This window comes from Gigantopelta aegis, chromosome 6 (assembly GCF_016097555.1).
Source record: "Gigantopelta aegis isolate Gae_Host chromosome 6, Gae_host_genome, whole genome shotgun sequence".
Lineage (NCBI taxonomy): Eukaryota > Metazoa > Mollusca > Gastropoda > Neomphalida > Peltospiridae > Gigantopelta > Gigantopelta aegis.
The window spans coordinates 99,153,657-99,175,191 of NC_054704.1; the positions used below are offsets into that span (position 1 = coordinate 99,153,657).

The 21,535-nt window shown below is 37.6% G+C and overlaps 1 protein-coding gene across 2 annotated transcripts in view; it reads right to left on the reverse strand.

Annotated features, from left to right (window-relative positions):
• LOC121374060 (E3 ubiquitin-protein ligase HERC2-like) overlaps positions 1 to 21,535 on the reverse strand; it is a 150,201-nt gene that overhangs the window by 113,907 nt on the left and 14,759 nt on the right. For both annotated transcript variants that reach the window (XM_041500957.1, XM_041500956.1), the window contains exon 3: positions 7,878 to 7,995. In XM_041500957.1, coding sequence (XP_041356891.1) covers positions 7,878 to 7,995 — 118 coding nt within the window. The remainder of the gene's footprint in view (positions 1 to 7,877; positions 7,996 to 21,535) is intronic.

The window sequence follows — 21,535 nt, forward strand, 5'->3', positions numbered from 1 at the left end:
GACAGCCTTCAGAGTTTTTTTGTTTGTCCATTATTATTTTATGTTGAATAGATATTATTTTAAGATGTAATATGCACTTGAATGTTGTTTAATCCTGACCCAATATAATCTTATGCAGTACATGTAAAATAAGGACTGGTCGCTCATTTGGACGTCCTTACAAATAGATAGAGGGGTGGTCTAATTGTCTTGTGCAGCAGGTGAGTAAAATTAATTGTGAAAATTTGGAGATACAGGGATGTTTATGTATGTTAAAAAAGTCCTATACAGAAAAAGTACTTTTAGTTACATGGTATTGTTAATTGTTTATACTTACCGCAAACTGACAAAGTATAAACATTGCTTAATTTGTATCAATAAAAAATACTTGTCAACAAAAGAATTCTGCATGTGACGTCACAGCTTTTTTTTTGATAATGCACAATTGTTGATTAAAGGTAACTCTTCAAAACCCATACTATATACTGAGACGATAATAGAAATCAGTGTCTGTAGTATTCATTTATATGATAGTTTGGATAAATTGGACTTCAGTTTAATGTTTAATATCGCTGTGTGATTATTAAAGGGAATATACGGTACTAAATTTGTTCACCAATATTAAAAAGTTCAGATACCAATACATTGGGGACCCTCCCCCCCAAAATACAACAAAAAAGCAACAAATAATAATCATACGTTTTTTTTTTTTTTTTTACTTTGCTTTGACGTACACTCCCCACTGAATGGCTACTAGTACCAGCTATATATATATATATATATGGCAATCACCATTATTGTACCAAAGTTTATGATGATGATCTATCTTGCTGTTTAGAAGGAACCAACCAACATACCAATATGTTCACTACTTGGCAAGTAGGTAGCACTATAAAAATATGTGATGTCAGTAAACAGACCAATTCCAGCTGACACTAATCCGGCAGATAGTTTAAGCTGCAGTTCGGTACTATGACCCAGTAACACAGAACATAATACTAGCTGTTGTGCTGTTCAACGGATATAGGTTGCTAGATTCACATGGTACATGGAGCCGAGACTACCTCAGTGCTTCACTTCTGTCACTTCAAATTGAGAGAAGAACACTCAGATCCAATCATACAGCATTACACGAAAGAAACAAAGAAGAGTTTTATTTAACAACACACTCAATATAATTTTGATCTATGGTTATATGTCAAACATGGTTAAGGACCATACAGATAATGAGAGGAAAACCACTGCCACCATTCCATGGCTTCTCTTTTTCATTAGCAGCAGGATATCTTTTATATGCACTATCCCATAGACAGGATAGTACATACCACAGCCATTGCAACACCAGTTGTAGCACACTGATTGATCCCAGATCGATCGTGCATCAGACAAGTGCCACTCGATCGTGCATGTCAGACAAGTTTATCTACTACCCCTACAAGGTACTCCTTGAAAGTGCCACTGTGTATCAATATCCGATGCATACCGTTTAATCAGTAGTGGTGAAATGTCATACTTACGGTAACCGTAATGCATTTATCTACTGCTCCCTACAAGGTACTCCTTGAAATGTGTATCAATATCTGATGCATACCGTTTAATCAGTAGTGGTGAAATGTCATACTTACGGTAACCGTAATGCATTTATCTACTGCTCCCTACAAGGTACTCCTTGAAATGTGTATCAATATCTGATGCATACCGTTTAATCAGTAGTGGTGAAATGTCATACTTACGGTAACCGTAATGCATTTATCTACTACTCCCTACAAGGTACTCCTTGAAATAGAGCATGAACTTTTACATGCACTTTTCCCCAAAGAGAACACGGCACATACCACAGCCTTTGATTTACAGGCTCACACGAGCAATAAACTAATACATTTGTAGTCTACTGGCAGGGACTGGTCCTACAACCCAATACATCTCAGGAAAATCATCTACATATAGCCACAGCTAATAGCAATGCTCCAACTGAATCCAAAGATACCCACATATATTCCCCAATTTATCACTTATATTTTTATTTATTACCTAATAGTTTGAATACAGATATAAACTACAATTTATAAAAATATTAATCTTTCACAAAGCCTCATCCTATTCGGAACATTAGAGAGAGATATCTTACTCCACCAGAGAAATCAGAGGCTTCAGAGAGAAACTTGATATACACCAACGGCTTCCGGCAACCTCATTTTCTGCTCTGATTGATATTACATGTATATAAGATAAGACAAGAGTTATTACAACAGATAGTCCGCACTAGGAACAGAATGCAATCAATTAATACCCCAATGTATACATGAAAATGTGTTATGTCCAATAAATACACACGTTTATGTCGTTAACAGTTGCTATACACGATAATGTACACATGAATAGTTAACAAAAAAAGAGAAAACATTCAGTGAAGTCTTTATATGTCAGAGTGGCACGTCCATAAAACAATGTGAGTTGTTTCAAAATGTATCTAATGAGTAAAAGCGAGCTGGATAAGTTTTTAAACAAACAGTTATAAGATAGAGAATAATAAACAACTTACAACTTACCTCATGTAATAATTTTCATAGTTTGTCATTTACTAAAGCTCGCGACAAGTAAAAATTATTTCACTTGTGACATAAATTTGATAACTCATAATGAGTTTGTTATTCTATTTATTACCGTAGCTATATTTCTCCAAAAAACCTTTTATTTTTCATATCTATCCATGAACATGTATATAAAAACGATGTAAGCCACTTTTCATTCTGTTGTGTTTTGCTTTAACTTTTTATTTTATTCACTTTCAGAGATAATTAAAAACAAAAAGTTATATTTATTCTATCTAAAAAATCTTTAATGAATTGTATTAAAATATTGTTTATAAATACTATTTCCCCCACCATCCCTCACTCTGAGCATACATATTTTACGAGATACTGCAGTAAAAAGAAAACATTTATTAATTTAAATTTACACAAAATGAGAGTTATGTTTATATCAGTACAAGCGGACGAGAACGGCTTCATAAATTCCAGCATTTACTTCCCGATTAAAATGTCAAAAGCAGAGATTACTTGTACTTTCCATTACACAAAATAAAATTCAAGCTTTGCTAATAATAGAGTATTCACGTGGAAGCTGTAGGTTTTTTCTCTTACAATCTAAACTACGTGTCACTGTTGCCCTGTTTGATTTGTTAATGCTATTGCTTAAGGGGCGGGACGTAGCCCAGTGGTAAAGCGCTCGCCTAATTATTGGTCAGTCTGGGATCGATCTCCCTTGGTGGGTCAATTGGGCTATTTCTCGTTCCAACCAGTGCACCACAACTGATATATCAAGGAAGGAAATGCTTTATTTAACGACGCACTCATCAAATTTTATTTTCAGTTATATGGCGTCAGACATATGTTTAAAGACCACACCGATACTGAGGGAGGAAACCCGCTATTGCCACTTCATGGGCTAGTCTTTCTGATTAGCAGCAAGGGATCTTTTATACGCACCATCCCATAGACAGGATAGCACATACCATGGCCTTTGATATGCCAGTTGCGGAACACTGGCTGGACTGATATATCAAAGGTCATGGTATGTGCTATCATGTCTATGGGATGGTGCATATAAAAGATCTTATGCTAATGGGAAAAAAATGCAGTTGGTTACCTCTCAGGCAATGATTAATAAATTAGTGTGCTCTAGTGGTGTCATTAAACAAAACAAACTTTTAACTTTTTAACTATTGTTTAAACCATGTGTCTGTAAGCAAAGTTTTCTTTAGTACAAAAACACATTAAGGGTCAAATATCTGCTTATAACCAAGGATTATTACCGAATTCATAAACCTAAACCAGGACTAAAATCTGATTAATATATTACCTGTAGAAGTAACAACCTATATGTTAATATGTTACACTTAGAACTTTGTTAGAATAGCTCACAGCATGGATTTTAATTTTTAGTAAAAAACGAAATGATCATATCACATCACATAGAGAATTGTTATTCATTTTTAAGTCAGACATGTCAGGTTAAAATAGCAAGAGTTTATACATTGTAGATACGTAATTTTTATTCCCTCTCTCTTATTTTTTTTCTGATTATTTGTTATCAAAGAATTCAAAGCTTCCTAAAAACGTGTGGGATTTTTTGTGAAGTTATATGATAGTGCTTGCAGATGTTTGCTTTTCTAAATCTGTACAGGTGTAGCTGTAAGAAAATATCTGAACCAGGCAAATGCAAAAAAAACACAAAAAAACCCACCAACATGAAAACAATTCTTAAAACCAGGAAACCGAGAAGAAAAATGTTTCTCAAAAATGTTTGTTAAATCCAGAACATTTGTACGTAACTACAGGTAATGGACACATTAAAACCACATAGATTCAACAGAAATGGCTGAAACATCCTTTAATACTGTGACACAAACACGGATCAACACTTTTCCAGGCCTCCATAAATTACAAAATGTGCATAACCTGAAAAGGATTACATAATCTATTTTGATTTGCATTACCATTTTTTTTTTAACTGAAAACTAAAATATAACATGCATTGTTAGGACTGGTGGTGTGGTGGTGGTCAAGCTATCAAGACTTGAAGCTGGTAGGTACTGGGTTCATACACACAGCAACTTTTATTAGTTTTAACAACTCGGTCGGTAGGCGTACATGTAAAGCCACTACACTGACTTCTCTCCCATTAATTACCACTTATTCACCATCTTGGATAACCAGCCAAGTTAGCGAAGGTGTGTGCTTGTGACAGCATGCTTGAACCTTAATTGGATATAAGTACGAAAATAACTTAAAAATGAAATATCATTCATTAATCTCCACTTTCCAATTCTTAACATTTCCATTATGGTGGAGGTGGTGGATGGGACGGCCTAGGGAAATGAATTAAAAATGGGGCAGACCTTCCCGTCTACTCTCCTGGACATAAATACCAGATTAACCAGACATATACTGAACAAAATGGAAAACTTGACACATATTGTTTGTCCCCTGATAACCTCACAACGATATGTATGTTCATTAATGCAGACATTTGTCGATGGGAGGAATGTGATAAAGAGCAAAACACAATATGTCATCACGATGTTTAATTGTGTAACATGTTATGGCTTGGAATGTTGAAGGGGGGTCCAAATCAACGTTCACATGATTTCAAATGAACTCATTATGCTGTGTCAGTATCGCGTGTGACCTCCCTGAGCTTGGATAACTGCCCGACACCGTCTTCTCATGGATCTCAGCAATCGTGTGAAACACTGAACCAGAAGTCGCCTCCATTCAGCCACCAGCACCTATCCCAATGCCTGCAGTGTCTGAGGCGCGTTAACACGGTTTCTGACACGTCTTCCGAGCTCATCCCAGACATGTTCAATTGGATTCATGTCGGGTGATCGGACTGGCCAAGCCATGACTGGGATACCGGCATTTTGAAGAAAGTTCTGTGTTAATGCCGCTGTGTGGGGGATTGCGTTATCATGTTGAAAGGTCAACCCAGGCACATGATTATGGATGAATGGCACCAGCACCGGCCTAAGCACTTGGTCGCAGTAGACTTGGGCGGTCATGTTCCCCTGGGTGACGACAAGCCTTGACCTTCCATATATTGCTGGTGAATGCTCCCCACACCATCACGCTTCCTCCGCCGAAACGGTCGACCTCTCTGACACAGCACTGAGCATGACGTTCACCACGTCTTCGCCATGCCCTTATTCTGCCATAGGCAAAAATCATTGTGAATCTGGATTCGTCGCTAAAGACCACTCTGTTCCATTGTCTCTGAGTGAATCTGACATGGCATCTCGTCCACAGAAGTCGCTGTTGACGATGTAAACGGGTAAGAATGGGACCGAAGTATGGCTTTCGGGCTCTCAGTCCAGCGGTGCACAGTCGGTTCCTGATGGTCTGTGCGGTTACCCTCCCTCCCAGGAGCACCCTGCTGGTGGAAGTTGCTGTCGTAAAGCGGTCACGGAGATGACGTAAACGGATGTACCGGTCCTCCCTCTGTGACGTCATACGCCGAGGACCTGGTCGGGGGCGATCTGCAACTGACCCAGTTTGATGAAGACGGGTCCTCAGGTTATTTATTGTTTGTCTGCTGCAACCAAACGCACATGCAACGACCGTCATGGACTGTCCTCCGTCTAGACGCTCTATGGTGCGATTTCGTTCTTCATTTGACAGTCTCGGCATTTCCAATAGCAACAAATTCAGTAGAGAAAGTGTGTTTTTCCAAGTGATGTGATGACAGGCTACAAGTTTCAATCGATTTGGGATGCGAAATGCAATTCATGCCGATTCTGCTAGTGCAAAACATGATTTCCATCAATTTGCCCCGGCACATGCGCTGACATGTTTCGCAAGCAATCTGATCAGCTTGTTGGCAAGCTAGTGTCAAGGTAGTAACAATTCGCTTGCTAAAATTTGATGAATGGCTGAGTTCCTTTTCATAAATGTATTTTCAAACTGTAAAGTTTTCCATTTTGTTCAGTATATTTTATTGTCAATATTCTACTTTTTATGTAATCATTTGTAGAAACCCTTTTTAACCCTTTGTATAAACACTTTTTAACTTCCTTGTAAATAAAGTTTATTTAACCATTAATTAGTATTTTTATCTAATCATTTGTATAAACGTTTTTTTTTTTTTTTTTTAATTTATTTATTTACTAACTCTCCCCCCAACCCTCTCATTGTGAGCACAGTTTCTGGCCCTGCATGTTAATTCCCGACATCTGACCTGACAGTCATTTGTGGGCATACATACATACATTAAAAATGAGAATGATCATTCAATAAATTATTACATATCAATGGTAAATTGGTTATGCCAAATAAACTTGCCTATCCTAGTGCATGAACAGAACTGCTTTTTGTACAGTCTGTGGAGTCCTGCAGCAATTAACATTAGATTGTCCTCACACTTTGTCCAAACACAGATCATTACAATGACACAGACTCCACATGCTAGATTATAACCATGTCACCTAAATTGACTTTGCTGATATCTCCTAGGACAAAACATATGCAAATTTTTTCTGGCTGCAATTATGCCTTTTTATGGAATAGTCATCAAGAGGGGTAGATCGATATGATGTAATCAAACAATGTCATGACATGTACTAAGGTATGATGTCAGATTAAGTATGTCACACACTTCAGAGATTTCCACCCCTCAACCCTCTTGTCTTGAAGAGAATTAGATAAAAAAGCAAAATGGCAGATGTTGTAAAATTGCATGTTTTTTGCTCAGGAGATCTTAGCGAAGTCGATATAGGTCATATGGTTTCAGTCTAATATATGGAATCCATGTCATTGTAATGTTTTTTTCATTATTTATTTTTGGACAAAATGTGGAGAAAATCTAATAGTAATTAAAGAAAGGAGAGTAAATTATAGTAGTTGTTACCAATCCAGTTCAGACTTGGTTTGCTGAGAGGTAACTCACCTTTCTTAGCAAGTGCACCAGCACTGTTAAGGATGCCGTCTTTGGTTTGCTGAGAGGGAACTCACCTTTCTTAGCAAGTGCACCAGCACTGTTAAGGATGCCGTCTTTGGTTTGCTGAGAGGGAACTCACCTTTCTTAGCAAGTGCACCAGCACTGTTAAGGATGCCGTCTTTGGTTTGCTGAGAGGGAACTCACCTTTCTTAGCAAGTGCACCAGCACTGTTAAGGATGCCGTCTTTGGTTTGCTGAGAGGGAACTCACCTTTCTTAGCAAGTGCACCAGCACTGTTAAGGATGCCGTCTTTGGTTTGCTGAGAGGGAACTCACCTTTCTTAGCAAGTGCACCAGCACTGTTAAGGATGCCGTCTTTGGTTTGCTGAGAGGGAACTCACCTTTCTTAGCAAGTGCACCAGCACTGTTAAGGATGCCGTCTTTGGTTTGCTGAGAGGGAACTCACCTTTCTTAGCAAGTGCGCCAGCACTGTTAAGGATGCCGTCTTTGCTCGAGGTGGCCACCTCACCATCCTTGACCAGTTCGTTCCACAGCCGGCTCAACTTCTCTCGGCTGAAGGCTGCCTGCAAAACACAACCAATCATGCCATTTTAATTTAATACAGTTAAAGTTAAAAAGTTAAAATTTGTTTTGTTTAACAATGCACACTGTTATAGAGCACATTGATTTATTAATCATCATCAATTGAGGTCGAACATTTGGTAATTTTGACATATAGATAATAGTCTTAGAAAGGAAAACAACTATTTTTTCCATTAGTATCAACTGCCAAGGGATCTTTTATATGTATCCAATAGACAGGATAGCACATACCACAGCATTTGATATGCACTGGCTGCAACAAGAAATACTCCAATGTGCCCACTAACAACCATGCATCAGGCGAGTGCTTTACCACTGGGCTACGTCCCGCCCCCTTTTTATATCATCATTTTATCACATTTTATATTATCATTTTATCACTTTTTATATTATCATTTTATCACTTTTTATATTATTATTTAATCACTTTTTATATATTATAATTTTATCACTTTTTATATTATCATTTTATCATTGAAATCAGACATTACTTGTATTTCAATTGTTTAGATTATCCATTTCCATACATCCAAAGTGGTTCTGGTCATTCTGGTATTTCTAATACCATGGAATGCATTTTTTATATTTAACAAGAGTACCGGTGAGGTACATGATACACCCGTCAGGAGTTCATTGGAAAACCATAGATATTAATGAATATGTTATGGGTATGATTCAATTCTAATTATGTGAAATTTTTGCAATGGGATGGATAAACAGTTTGTTTTGGACCAACCACCATCCCATATTGTTCCTACATGTGAGGTTTGATGGTCGATACATCTGTATGCAAAATATGGTCTGGACAAGGATTTACTGTTATGTGCGGTAGACAGTGAAAGGTAGGTCACAGTGACCTAGTAATAGTACGCTACACCGCCATCCCAAGTTGTTCCTACATGTGAGGTTTCATGGTCCTGTATGCATCTGTATGCAAGATATGGTCCAGACAAGAAAAGGTTAACAGACTGGAAGTCAGTCCATGTGAGTTTTATTTAGGTAACTGATTGTTTGATTACATGAATTATATTTGCATACCCGACGAGTTACTTAATCTCAGCTGTACTATGGTTCCATAAGATAAAGACATTAAAAATGTATTTTAAACAAACTGATGATTGTGCCAGAAGAGAGTATCATTAAATTTTTTTATATATTTTTAATACGATCCAATAAAATTCTGGATATCATAAGTTTGCAACTTTAATTTTTTTAATATAACAGTTTATTACATAACCCACTGTCAGTTCATGTGATTTTAACATCGCAAAACCAACACGTAAACAGAACAACAGTTTATGCAGATACTGTACCCTGCACTCACTGGCAGTCACAGTAAAAAACGGTCTAAACCAGACCTTGAACAAACCAGAGTCCTGTCAAAACCGGCCAAGTCTCATGGTCCCGAACTTTCCTGTATAAATGAGATAAATATTAGGTCTGGGACACGGTCCCCAGCATGATCCAGTTAAGACTGGTTTCACTATAGTAGTAGTATTATTTTAGCATCGTATATCAGATCCATTACTCGAACCTGATGGCTAATTTTTTAGAAAAATCTTCTATAGGTTTCCTTGGTTACATGATCATACAGGATATAATTACACGACAACAAGTAAAGTATTTGTACCACATGCTTGTACAATTATAGTCATCAAAGCAAATATGGTATGCTTCTTTCCATGGTGTTGCCGACACACACACACGCGCCGCTTCATAAACCATGTGCATGTAATTAATTATTAGCTGTACTTGTATATACATACGGTGGTAATGCGAAGAACCGCGTAAGTCGTTTGTAATGACATGGTACTTGCCGAGGAATGGAGATGCCAGAATACCGAGATTGTACAATGTTACACCTCATCATGCAGGACATAAATATCTATCTCGGTGGCTACTGCTGCTGCTACTACTACACAAGCACAAACACATGTATTTTCGTTGGCCCAACAAACAATGACTTTCTTGAAAGAGAGCGTTGACCTCAATTAACCTGTTTGCAACAGTTCGTGCCTCTGAAGGTGCAGGTACCAACAAAATATCGTGCTGAAAATATTATTAATGTTCGCCATTCAAAAGGTATATAAACATTTTGAGCTTGAGTCCCACAACAATTATGTGAGGTCCAAATGGTCTACACCATGAGACCACAGGGACTGCTACAAAAAATAGTAATATTAATGAACCAGTCATAAACCATTTTGTTGATCAATATCAAAGTACCAGAGTATATGTCACTGACCACCACTGACGAATGTTTCTCTAAGTGAATAGATAAGTGGGACATGGCTCAGTGATAAAGCGTTTGTTGATCAATATCAAAGTACCAGTGTATATGTCACTGACCACCACTGACGAATGTTTCTCTAAGTGAATAGATAAGTGGGACATGGCTCAGTGATGAAGCGTTTGTTGATCAATATCAAAGTACCAGTGTATATGTCACTGACCACCACTGACGAATGTTTCTCTAAGTGAATAGATAAGTGGGACATGGCTCAGTGATGAAGCGTTTGTTGATCAATATCAAAGTACCAGTGTATATGTAACTGACCACCACTGATGAATGTTTCTCTAAGTGAATAGATAAGTGGGACATGGCTCAGTGATGAAGCGTTTGTTGATCAATATCAAAGTACCAGAGTATATGTCACTGACCACCACTGACGAATGTTTCTTTAAGTGAATAGATAAGTGGGACATGGCTCAGTGATAATGCGTTTGTTGATCAATATCAAAGTACCAGTGTATATGTCACTGACCACCACTGACGAATGTTTCTCTAAGTGAATAGATAAGTGGGACATGGCTCAATGATAAAGCGTTTGTTGATCAATATCAAAGTACCAGAGTATATGTCACTGACCACCACTGATGAATGTTTCTCTAAGTGAATAGATAAGTGGGACATGGCTCAGTGATAAAGCGTTTGTTGATCAATATCAAAGTACCAGAGTATATGTCACTGACCACCACTGACGAATGTTTCTCTAAGTGAATAGATAAGTGGGACATGGCTCAGTGATAAAGCGTTTGTTGATCACTATCAAAGTACCAGTGTATATGTCACTGACCAACACTGACGAATGTTTCTCTAAGTGAATAGAAAGAAAGAAATGTTTTATTTAACGACGCACTCAACACATTTTATTTACGGTTATATGGCGTCAGACATATGGTTAAGGACCACACAGATTTTGAGAGGAAACCCGCTGTCGCCACTATATGGGCTACTCTTCCGATTAGCAGCAAGGTATCTTTTATTTGCGCTTCCCACAGGCAGGATAGCACAAACCATGGCCTTTGTTGAACCAGTTATGGATCACTGGTCGGTGCAAGTGGTTTACACCTACCCATTGAGCCTTGCGGAGCACTCACTCAGGGTTTGGAGTCAGTATCTGGATTAAAAATCTCATGCCTCGACTGGGATCCGAACCCAGTACCTACCAGCCTGTAGACCGATGGCCTACCACGACACCACCGAGGCCGGTCTCTAAGTGAATAGATAGTGGGACATGGCTCAGTGATAAAGCGTTTGCTTGATGCACATTCTGTCTAGGATCGATCCCCGTTTGTGAGCCCATTGCTTATTTCTAATTCCAGCAAGTGCTCCAAAACTGGTATAACCAAGACCATGGTAGGCCATGGTACATACTATCCTGTCTGAGGGATGCTACATATAAAAGATCCCTTGCTGTTAATCGGAAAGAATACCTGGCCCATAGCTGGGTTTCCTAACTCATTATCTGTGTGGTCCTTAACCATATCTCCGATGCCATATAACCATAATTAAAATGTGTTGAGTGTGTCCTCAAATAAAACATTTCTTCCTTCCAAGTGAAAAGTCTCAAGAGTTTTCCACAAGTGCCTCTCTGAGAGCTTGAAACAATTTGGATATAATATAACACAAATTGTTTCAACCTGCCATTACCTGGGGTCTTCTAGAATGCTAGCAAGCAAGGTGAATTTGTATTGCCTGTCAAAAATGCTGAGCCAAGGTGAGTGGTGGGATGTGGATAAAAAGTAATATCAACAGAGAGATGCTTCAATACTTGCCACTGGGTGTAAAGCAATAAACATGCCCCCTCCAAATGGATCAGCTGCTAGTGGAAATCAAACACATGGCTTGTTAGTCACTGTACAGTACAGTAAGGTACACATAAAATATTTATCAAATACAAAATGAGCAGTATATCTCTGGCATGGTTTTCAAAGTGGAGACCATCTGGGTGAGCAAATGAATGGTTACTAGTTCAAATGTAATTATGAAAATTAATAATACAAAACTAGATATTTATATTGAACAACACCCCAGCACATTGTACAATAAACCAGCTTGGAATTAACATCTGGTCTAGATCTAGAGAAGTGAGAAAACAGCCCACTGCTAGGGCATACTATTCTGTATGTTATAGTACATGTATCGAATAAGCAGCAATGAGTCTTATATTAAGAATACTAAATAAGTGGTAGTTAGACTTGTTTAAAAATATATCTATATTTCTCTTACAACTTGTTTAAAAATATATCTAATGAGCAAACGTGAGTTGTAAGATAAATGGTATCTAACGGACACAAATGTAGTATTATATTTCTTACATATCCTCAAAAACTAGATCTAAAATAAACTTGAACATCTTTTCCAACTTATTATATTGCAAAAGCAATTTAGGTTAACTTACATGTATATGTTACAGAGCAATCAATTTCAATCATGCTTTTTTTCATTGGATGGTTTAGCTGTGGTGACCAGGTCATCACCTAGGAGCAGCCAATTTTATATCTTTAAATCAATATCATGTGTGTTATTGAAGGGCTCCTAATAGGAAGTACAATATGGCCTGCTGTTATGTTTACAAAATAACTGTCCAACAGAAATATGTCCTGCTAAGAAAACAATATGACCGTCTGAAAATATGACAGCATGTGGTTTCAAAAACGAGGATCTCTGTGATATATTTTAGACCATTATGAAATTAAAATATAACAGAATCTTAAGCTAGCAGTTCAGATAATCGTGCAAAAATGTGTCTTTTGAAAAATGTCCTGTGATTTTTGGGTGGTTTCTGCAGGCGAATTCCTATTTTACCTGCTAGATGTAGGTCTAAAAAATGGACAGCTTTTCACTTATCTCGAGCTTTGTTATTGGTGTGTGTTATCATAAATAATGAATCATGTTCTCGCCAACGGGTATTTAAGAAATGCACTTCATTACAGAAAGGACGTAACTTATCACAGACTTAGATGATGTGGAACACTGACTGGAAGAGAAAATAAACCAATGACCTTTGAGAATCAGTACACAGATGTGTCAATATCAGCTGCCAACCAGTGAATTTCATCAGCTATTGGAACGTCCATTCCAGCTATGTTTTACCGATTACATACAGTATTAATTACACTGATTAGAAAGGTGCTCAATATAGCCACTTTCTTTGAATAAGCAGCCTCCCGTGGCTTGAACAGTGGCACTGATGTCAGTTGCTATAGCTGAAATATGATTTTTTTTTGCCATCATTTGAAAAGATAACTTTTGGTTTTTAATTTTGTGTTTATTTGTTGCAAAAGTGACTGGTTTAAAATTGCTGTAGGTAGGCATAAAATTGCCATAGATGAGCTTTCTGTCTACAGACAAAAACCTGGCCTTCTACTCTGTAACATAATAAACAGTGAACACTCAATACAAACTAAAAGGTCATATTCAGAGAAAATATTTAGTTAATTACAAGAACCCGGAACTAAGCTAGCATATAGGAACATAAATAAGCTAAATATTTCTAAGCTTGGTTTTTCCATTATAAATTCCAAATCCAGCTAAAAGGATAGTCAGCAGATCTGGTTTAGACAGCCTCCCACGGTTTGTGTATATAACTAACAACAATTAAGACTTAATCAAAGCCCTTGTTTAATGGCCAAACAAAACAGAGGCACACATGGCAGCCAGCAGGTGCAGTAGCTGATTTATAGAGACTCACTCCTGACAGGAACTGAGATGCCGGGCAATTAACTTAATATATCATCAGACAGACTGCCATTCCTGTCTACATGCATATATGTGTACCAGTATAAAGGTCTGTCTTGGACATAGCCAGTATTCAACCAAATTTAATGTTTGAGTAAGTCACTAGCCTTCACAGAAACTTTGCTAGTGCTCTATGTTTTATAGTAATACTGTTGACTTCCACTAGCCCAGACTAAATATTCACTAGCCAGGGCCGAGGGCTAGTGCATTTGTCAAACCCTGAACATAGCAAGCACTCGTCTGATGTGCAGTCGGTCTAGGGTCGATCTCCATCGGTGGCCCATTGAGCCATTTCTCATTCCAGTCAGTACACCATGACTGGTATATTAAAGGCCATGGTGTGTGCTACCCTGTCTGTGAGATGGTGCATATAAAAGATCCCTTGCTGCTAATGGAAACATTTAGTGGGTTTCTGTTAAAATTACAAAATGTTTCAGATCCAATAGCCATACAATGATTAATAAATCAATGTGCTCTAGTGGTGTCAGCAAACAAAACAAACTTTATCTTCATGCAAAAATAAACCTTCACCTTCACAAAAACAATTCCTGACCCTTGCATATAAAAATGTCTCAGTGTGAACTCAGGCTTTAGTGTTCAAATGTCTTATATATTGCTTGTATAGTGTGGTATGACATGTCACGTATACTGTTCCTATAGGATTTTATTGCTGAAATTGATTTTTTTGCTTGCTTAGGTTCATTTGGGGTCAAACTATTGGAAAATGATGGGGTTCAAATTTTCAGACCCCCGACCCCCCAGCGACTTACTTAATTTCTATCTCCACCAATAATGAACTGATTTTGGTGATCTTAGGGTCGTTTTAGGGGTTCTAGCTGATGCCGAGTCTATTTATCATAATTTCGAAGCTACCGGAAGTGCCCATCACTGACTTCCGGTTTAGGACATCAGCGAAATCAAGGTCGTTATCACGGTAGCGATAAACCTATACATGTAGTACCTCTTTTTCTGGGTTTTCAGGAACGAGAAACCGATTGGTGCATTCCTTTTTGCGATCAGACTATCCTGTTAATAGATAGCCATGATAAGGGTACGTAAGCTTAAGCATGATGCTTCTTTATACTGTTCTGTGAATTTATCTGGCATTTTAAGTTGTGTAAAAGTGTATGCATGCTTAATTTCAATGTAAGTAAAAACTAATATTCAAAATTGCACACAAATTTATCAACATCACAGACAAAATTGGCAACATAATAATACCTCATGGAGTCTACAATAAAGCATAATGAAAATTAATTCAAATAGAAAAAGTGTATCACAATCATTTTTAGTGCATGATAATACACCAGGGACACAAAATGTAAACAATAAAAATAATATAACAAGCTCGCCCAATTTCTATTGCAGTACGTCGAACAGGTGGAAAGCCTCTTGAATCTTATGAATGCCTGCCGCTCGGGTGACTGGGAAGGGTACTTGGGTGCATTAGAGAACCTAATCAAGTATTTCTTCGCCCACGACCTCAACTACACTCGCCTGATGAGATGATCCAGCTACCTGGGAAGCACTGAAGTCAGGAGATTTGGTTGTGACAAAATCAGAAGTTCCTTTCACTCACCTATATACTGCTCAGACCCTCGAGCAAGAGATTAAGGGGTTGAAGTGCCATGGTGGCATAGTTGGATTAAGTCAAGACGAAGCTGCTTTGGACCGCCTTGTTACCACAACACACCATCTCGCACATATAGTGAAGAATTATCTACACAGCTTCCCTCAAGCCTCCAACCGGCCTCGATGGCACAGTGGTTAAGCCATCGGACTACAGGCTGGTAGGTACAGGGTTCGCAGCCCGGTACCGGCTCCAACCCAGAGTGAGTTCTTAAGGGCTCAATGGGTAGGTGTAAGGCCACTACACCCTCTTCTCTCTCACTAACCACTAACCACTAACCAACTAACAACTAACCCACTGTCCTGGACAGACAGCCCAGAGAGCTGAGGTGTGTGCCCAGGACATCGTGCTTGAACCTTAATTGGATATAAGCACGAAAATAAGTTGAAATCAATCAATCAATCAAGCCTCCAAATCTTCAAAGCGAAGTGAACACTACCAGCTCTCAGGTAGTGTAACAGTAAGATTAAGAGCCAATGCACTGAAGCTCCATCACTCCATCGAGTTGCACTGTGCTGGGAATCCTTTTAAAGTTAAGTCTCCTTTGAAGAACCTAGTTTCATCAGCTCTTATACCAGCAGATGCGAAGGACGACATTCTGTATTTAACAGAGGAGGGACATCAGCGATTTGAACACTTCATTCACGACAGATTGTTGCCGATGTCAACACTTTCAGTATGGGATCCTATGAAAAAACTCAAACTGAAGACGTTCTTGAACTGGATGGCGAAAACGAAAGTTCGCCTGGGTGATAAAGTCGTCAAGTTGCGAGAGGAACGTGAGCTGCTAGGTCGATTTCTGATCATCCAAGGAAGCAGACCCGACCTGGTGCCAAAATTAGAGGAGTTGATTGGGGAGTATAAGATGTCAGTGGTGCCACGCTCTCTGTGTGCCATTGATGGGTCTCTGTACATCCCTACAGACAAGGCCAGCCCTAAATGGATCGGACAAACCATGACATATATCCAAAATCATCAAACAAAGGATTACAAAGAACAACTCCTTAGATTCTCACACAACTTAACACCAAAGAGACCAAGTGAACACTGATTCTATTATGTTTTAAACTACAGGAATACATAAAACATGAAGTACACACAGTAATCTGGTCTGATAATTAAGTATCATGTTTGATCTCAGGTCAAAGAACTTAACACAGTGCTAATTGTGAGACTTCACAGTTAAATGATAACAATTCCCCAGCCATTGTTTATCTCGCCACCAACACTAGAAAAGTACAACTTCCTAATACAGGGTCTCTTACAATATGACCTCACAATATGGAAACCCTTGCTCCGTTATGCTATGGTCACACTCTCAAGGACGGCCATCCCGGATTACTACGGATTCAATCGGGGATTATCCCTAGTAATCCGTGTTGGATCCTTGATCATACGTAGGTGTGGTTACAATCCGTACTGGGTTTTTTAACGTACTCAAAAAACTACTACGAATGGAAATCCATTCTTATCCTTACTAACCTGTACTAAACCCGTACCAATCCTTACTAAACCGTTCTAACCCTTACTAATACATAATAACCCTGCATAGAGTGCCATATCACAGCCTCGGTCACACTATCAAGGATCAGGATGCAAGGTTAGCCAAGGATACGATCCGGTATCATTCGCGACAATCCGTTGTGGTCCGTACTAACCTGTACCGATCCTCAACGATCTATAGCGACCCACAGCACTCCCCGTTGTCAACTAACCCCCTATCCTTAATAATCATTGGTTTATCCATCGAAAACTGTAATTAAACCATGGTGCATCCATGGGGGACTGCGGATAGACCACTATCCAGGGTCATTTGTGAGGTTTTCATCCACCGTGAATCCGGCCAGACGATCCTTGACAGTGTGACTTTGGTTTTAACAGTGTGTAAACAGAACTTTTTTGGCACTGTGCAAAACATGTGCCATTCAGATTTGACAATTAAATAGAGGTTATTACCAGAGTGTTTTTCGGTATCGTCAATATCATATATTAGGAATAAAAATTGTATTATGCGAGCCTCTGGTGAGCATAATATATTATTTTTATTCCTAATATATGATATTGACGATACTGAAATACACGAGGGTAATAATCTCTTTTTCATAGAAGCTCAAGCTTAATACAACGTGTTTTTGTAAACTGTACATGCAACTTTAATTCCAGTCTGCCATTACTAGATATTCAAATGACGTAAGAATATGTGGCACGGTGTATTTTTGAATGGAAATGGCATCAAACTCGAATGACGTCATTTTGGATGTCCTTACATCAAAATAAAGTTATGCCTAACGTTTTTTTGTTTTCTAAACGCTGGACAGCTTTCAGTGTCAAATTGCCATTGAAATGTTTTTATTTGATGACTATGAATGCATACGTCAATCATGGAGTGTCACCCAAGTACGTTTGCTTAAATGTCAATAAACCTAGTGCCGAGACCTTGACTAATTTACATCTATCAAAGTTATCAAATTCTTAAAGTACGTGATCTAAAAAATATCACATACTTTGATTGCACTGAAAATGTAAGATATTGTATGATAAATGTATGTATATGTCTGTCTTTAAAAAAAAAAATTGGTTCGAAATCATTTGTTATGGGATGACAAACTAGCTTTACTAGGTTTAGATTACATAATCGGTTAGAATCATATGAACATAAGAAGGATTTAAATAAAAGTGCTCACTGCACATCTGTTGTCATGTGATAGATCCTACAGATCACCAATTTTACCTTTAAATAACTATTTAATATCAGTTTTCTTTATGTACACATCAAAATAAACAACAACCCTAACATATTTAGGCCTACAACAATGCTATCATCTAAACTAGAGGAACAGTTACAGTTAACATTTTCCGCAACAATCAATTATGGCTTTTTATAATCGATCATCACATCGGTAGTGCCAAACTGATCAGTTTTCAAATATAATTGATGATTGGAACATCACTAAACACTGCTGCCATTTACATGTAAACATATACACAGACCCCCTTCATATTATTTTACATGTAAACATATACACAGACCCCCTTCATATTATTTTACATGTAAACATATACACAGACCCCCTTCATATTATTTTACACACACATAGTTTTAAACCTTACAGTATAATACATGGTTTGTGGTAGAGTGTATATAAAAGATATCTTATTGCAACTTCTCAAGTGCAGTGTTTTCTGTCACAGAATGCAGCCTAAGATCTTGGAATTTAATGGATATATTTTAAGAATTTTTAAATGGAAGATAGTAACAGACCTGCTGTTTAAAAGTTGTCAAAGTGCATGGCATGCTGGGTCCAATTAAGGATTTCAAAACATTTCAAATTATTTTCTTCTCTTAATAATTTCTCCACATGACATGTAAAAGTGTTGAAATTAACATCTTTAGATTACGAAAAGCTATTTAATACCACACACTAAAAAGCTAACACTAACAGCTACGGGTTATAAACAAGCTAACACTAACAGCTACTGATTATAAACAATGTGCTGGGGCGAGTGTTAAATCTGCTTTCCTTTTCCTTTGATGCACACATCAACATGTACTGCCAGAGTTACAGCAGATTCATTACATATCTTTATGGAAAGACAGCCAATGGATTGAATAACTAGGCTGAAAAACATCACTGACAGTGTAGTATTCTGTCTGTCAGAGCACAGCACAGCAACAGATTCTGCTGTCAGTACAGTATGCATATGTTTGTACATTGACAGCATTCTGTCAGTTACTGCACATCATGGATCTCACTAACAGTACATGTAAATTTATAAATACAAACTAGAATAGCACCTATAGTATATGAAACTATCCTACAGAACAGTATGATCAAATACACACACTACACACTGGGCTAAACACAACAAATGAATGAATAAATGAATGAATGAATGAATGAATAATAAATGGAATGGAATGAATGAATGAATGAATAAATGGAATGAATGAATGAATGAATGAATGGAATGGAATGGAATGAATGAATGAATGAATGAATGAATGAATGAATGAATGAATAAAATAAAATAAAATAAAATAAATAAATTAAAAAATTACATAAACCTTACATATAAGATTCTACATATAGTTTCTAGAGGTTAACTGTTTCATATTACAAATTAGTACATGTATACAAGGTAGTCATACAAAAGTCATCAAACATTTTAAGGGAGGGATATTCAATTCAGGCATACACTATAGCTAATTTGCAGCAATTTTAGGGGAGGGGCAACAGAAACCTTTTTGGGGGATGGGACACCTGATTATGAGCCTGACCAGACTAATACTAGTTGGTAGTAATTTTCGGTCCATGGAAAAGTGGATATAAAAATCTACATGCAACCATGCACAAGTCTGTCATGGAAACAAAATCTGGTGCATCTCAGACTTCATGCCCGTGGCGGACAAGCCTGAACCATAAATAGATATAGGTTCGTTATCCATCCATTTATGTTAGACACTAATAATTAGTCATTGATTAGTCAATGACCTTGGGTGCCGCAGACAAATATCTGTTGCTTATTACTACAGTGTAATCTGATCTACACAGATATAATTCCATTGTCTGAGCACAAGTAATTATAATCTACAATGTAATTATAGGTATGCATCTTCCAGATTACCAGTCTAGCAGATCCTGTTGGGTTATGGCTTCCATCATTGGTTGGAGTAGCTTACTGCTTTTTTGGTTGGAGTAGCTTATGTGGCAGCTTCAGGTTTCCACATCTCTCTGAACAAAGTTTTGAAATACCAATGTCAGACAGCAAGTAGTGGTGATTTAAAATGTGCTGCTCAGGTGTTTTAAGCAAATATTCCTTTCTTTTGAAAACCATTTGAAAAAAATATTGGAAATTAATGGATACATTTCTATAATTTTTAAAAAGATTATAGTTTGGAGAACTGCTGTTTAACATTTGTCAAAGTACATGAAATGTAGTGTCTAGTTTCTAAAGATTTCAAACCCATCACCACTTACATGTGGTAGGGGCATTTCTGGTCTGTTTTATTATGTACCTAGTACCCTCAAATTATTTTCTGGCAGAAAGGCTCAGTAGGAATACCTACTGGTAGGGGGAGTGGGGTAAGAGAAATATATTGACAGCTGAAGTTGTAAATTCTGTATATACAATTAAGAATGTCAACAAAAATATTAAAACAATTATCAATAAAAATAATGTGGTGGTTTTTTTCCACATAAAATTATTGTTCATTCAGTTTTGATCAAGGTGCAGTTTAACATATCATGAAATCCAGGTGCTGCACCTGTCATGTCAATCATCCTGCAGGATCTTACGCAACAAAATGTTCATTTAATTCTCCCAGTGGAATAAACATGCTCATCTCAAAGTTATATATATTACAGCAATTTTTTTTTTTATTTAACAAAACAAAAACCCATCAAACAACCAACCAACTAACCAACAAACAAAAACTCTTTAATAACAATTTATATCTGAGCCATACTTAACAACAAAATGTTGATAACCTGAATCACTATTTTACATGTAGCAGTGAACCTGTTAGTGGGTGGTTTTTTGGGGTTTTTTTAATTAAATATTATAATATACTTTATAGTGAAAACACAAGTAAATTAGAACCTGATGCCTGGTTAATTAAATAGAGAGACAGAGACAGAGACAGAGAGAGAAAGGGGGGAGAGACAGAGAGACAGAGGGAGGGAGAGAGAGAGAGAGAGAGAGAGAGAGAGAGAGAGAGAGAGAGAGAGAGAGAGAGAGAGAGAGAGAGAGAGAGAGAGAGAGTTAGCGACTCAATGGGTAGGTGTAAGGCCACTACACCCTCTTTTCTCTCAATAACGATTAACAACTAATCCACTAATCAGATAGCTGAGGTGTGTGCCCAGTT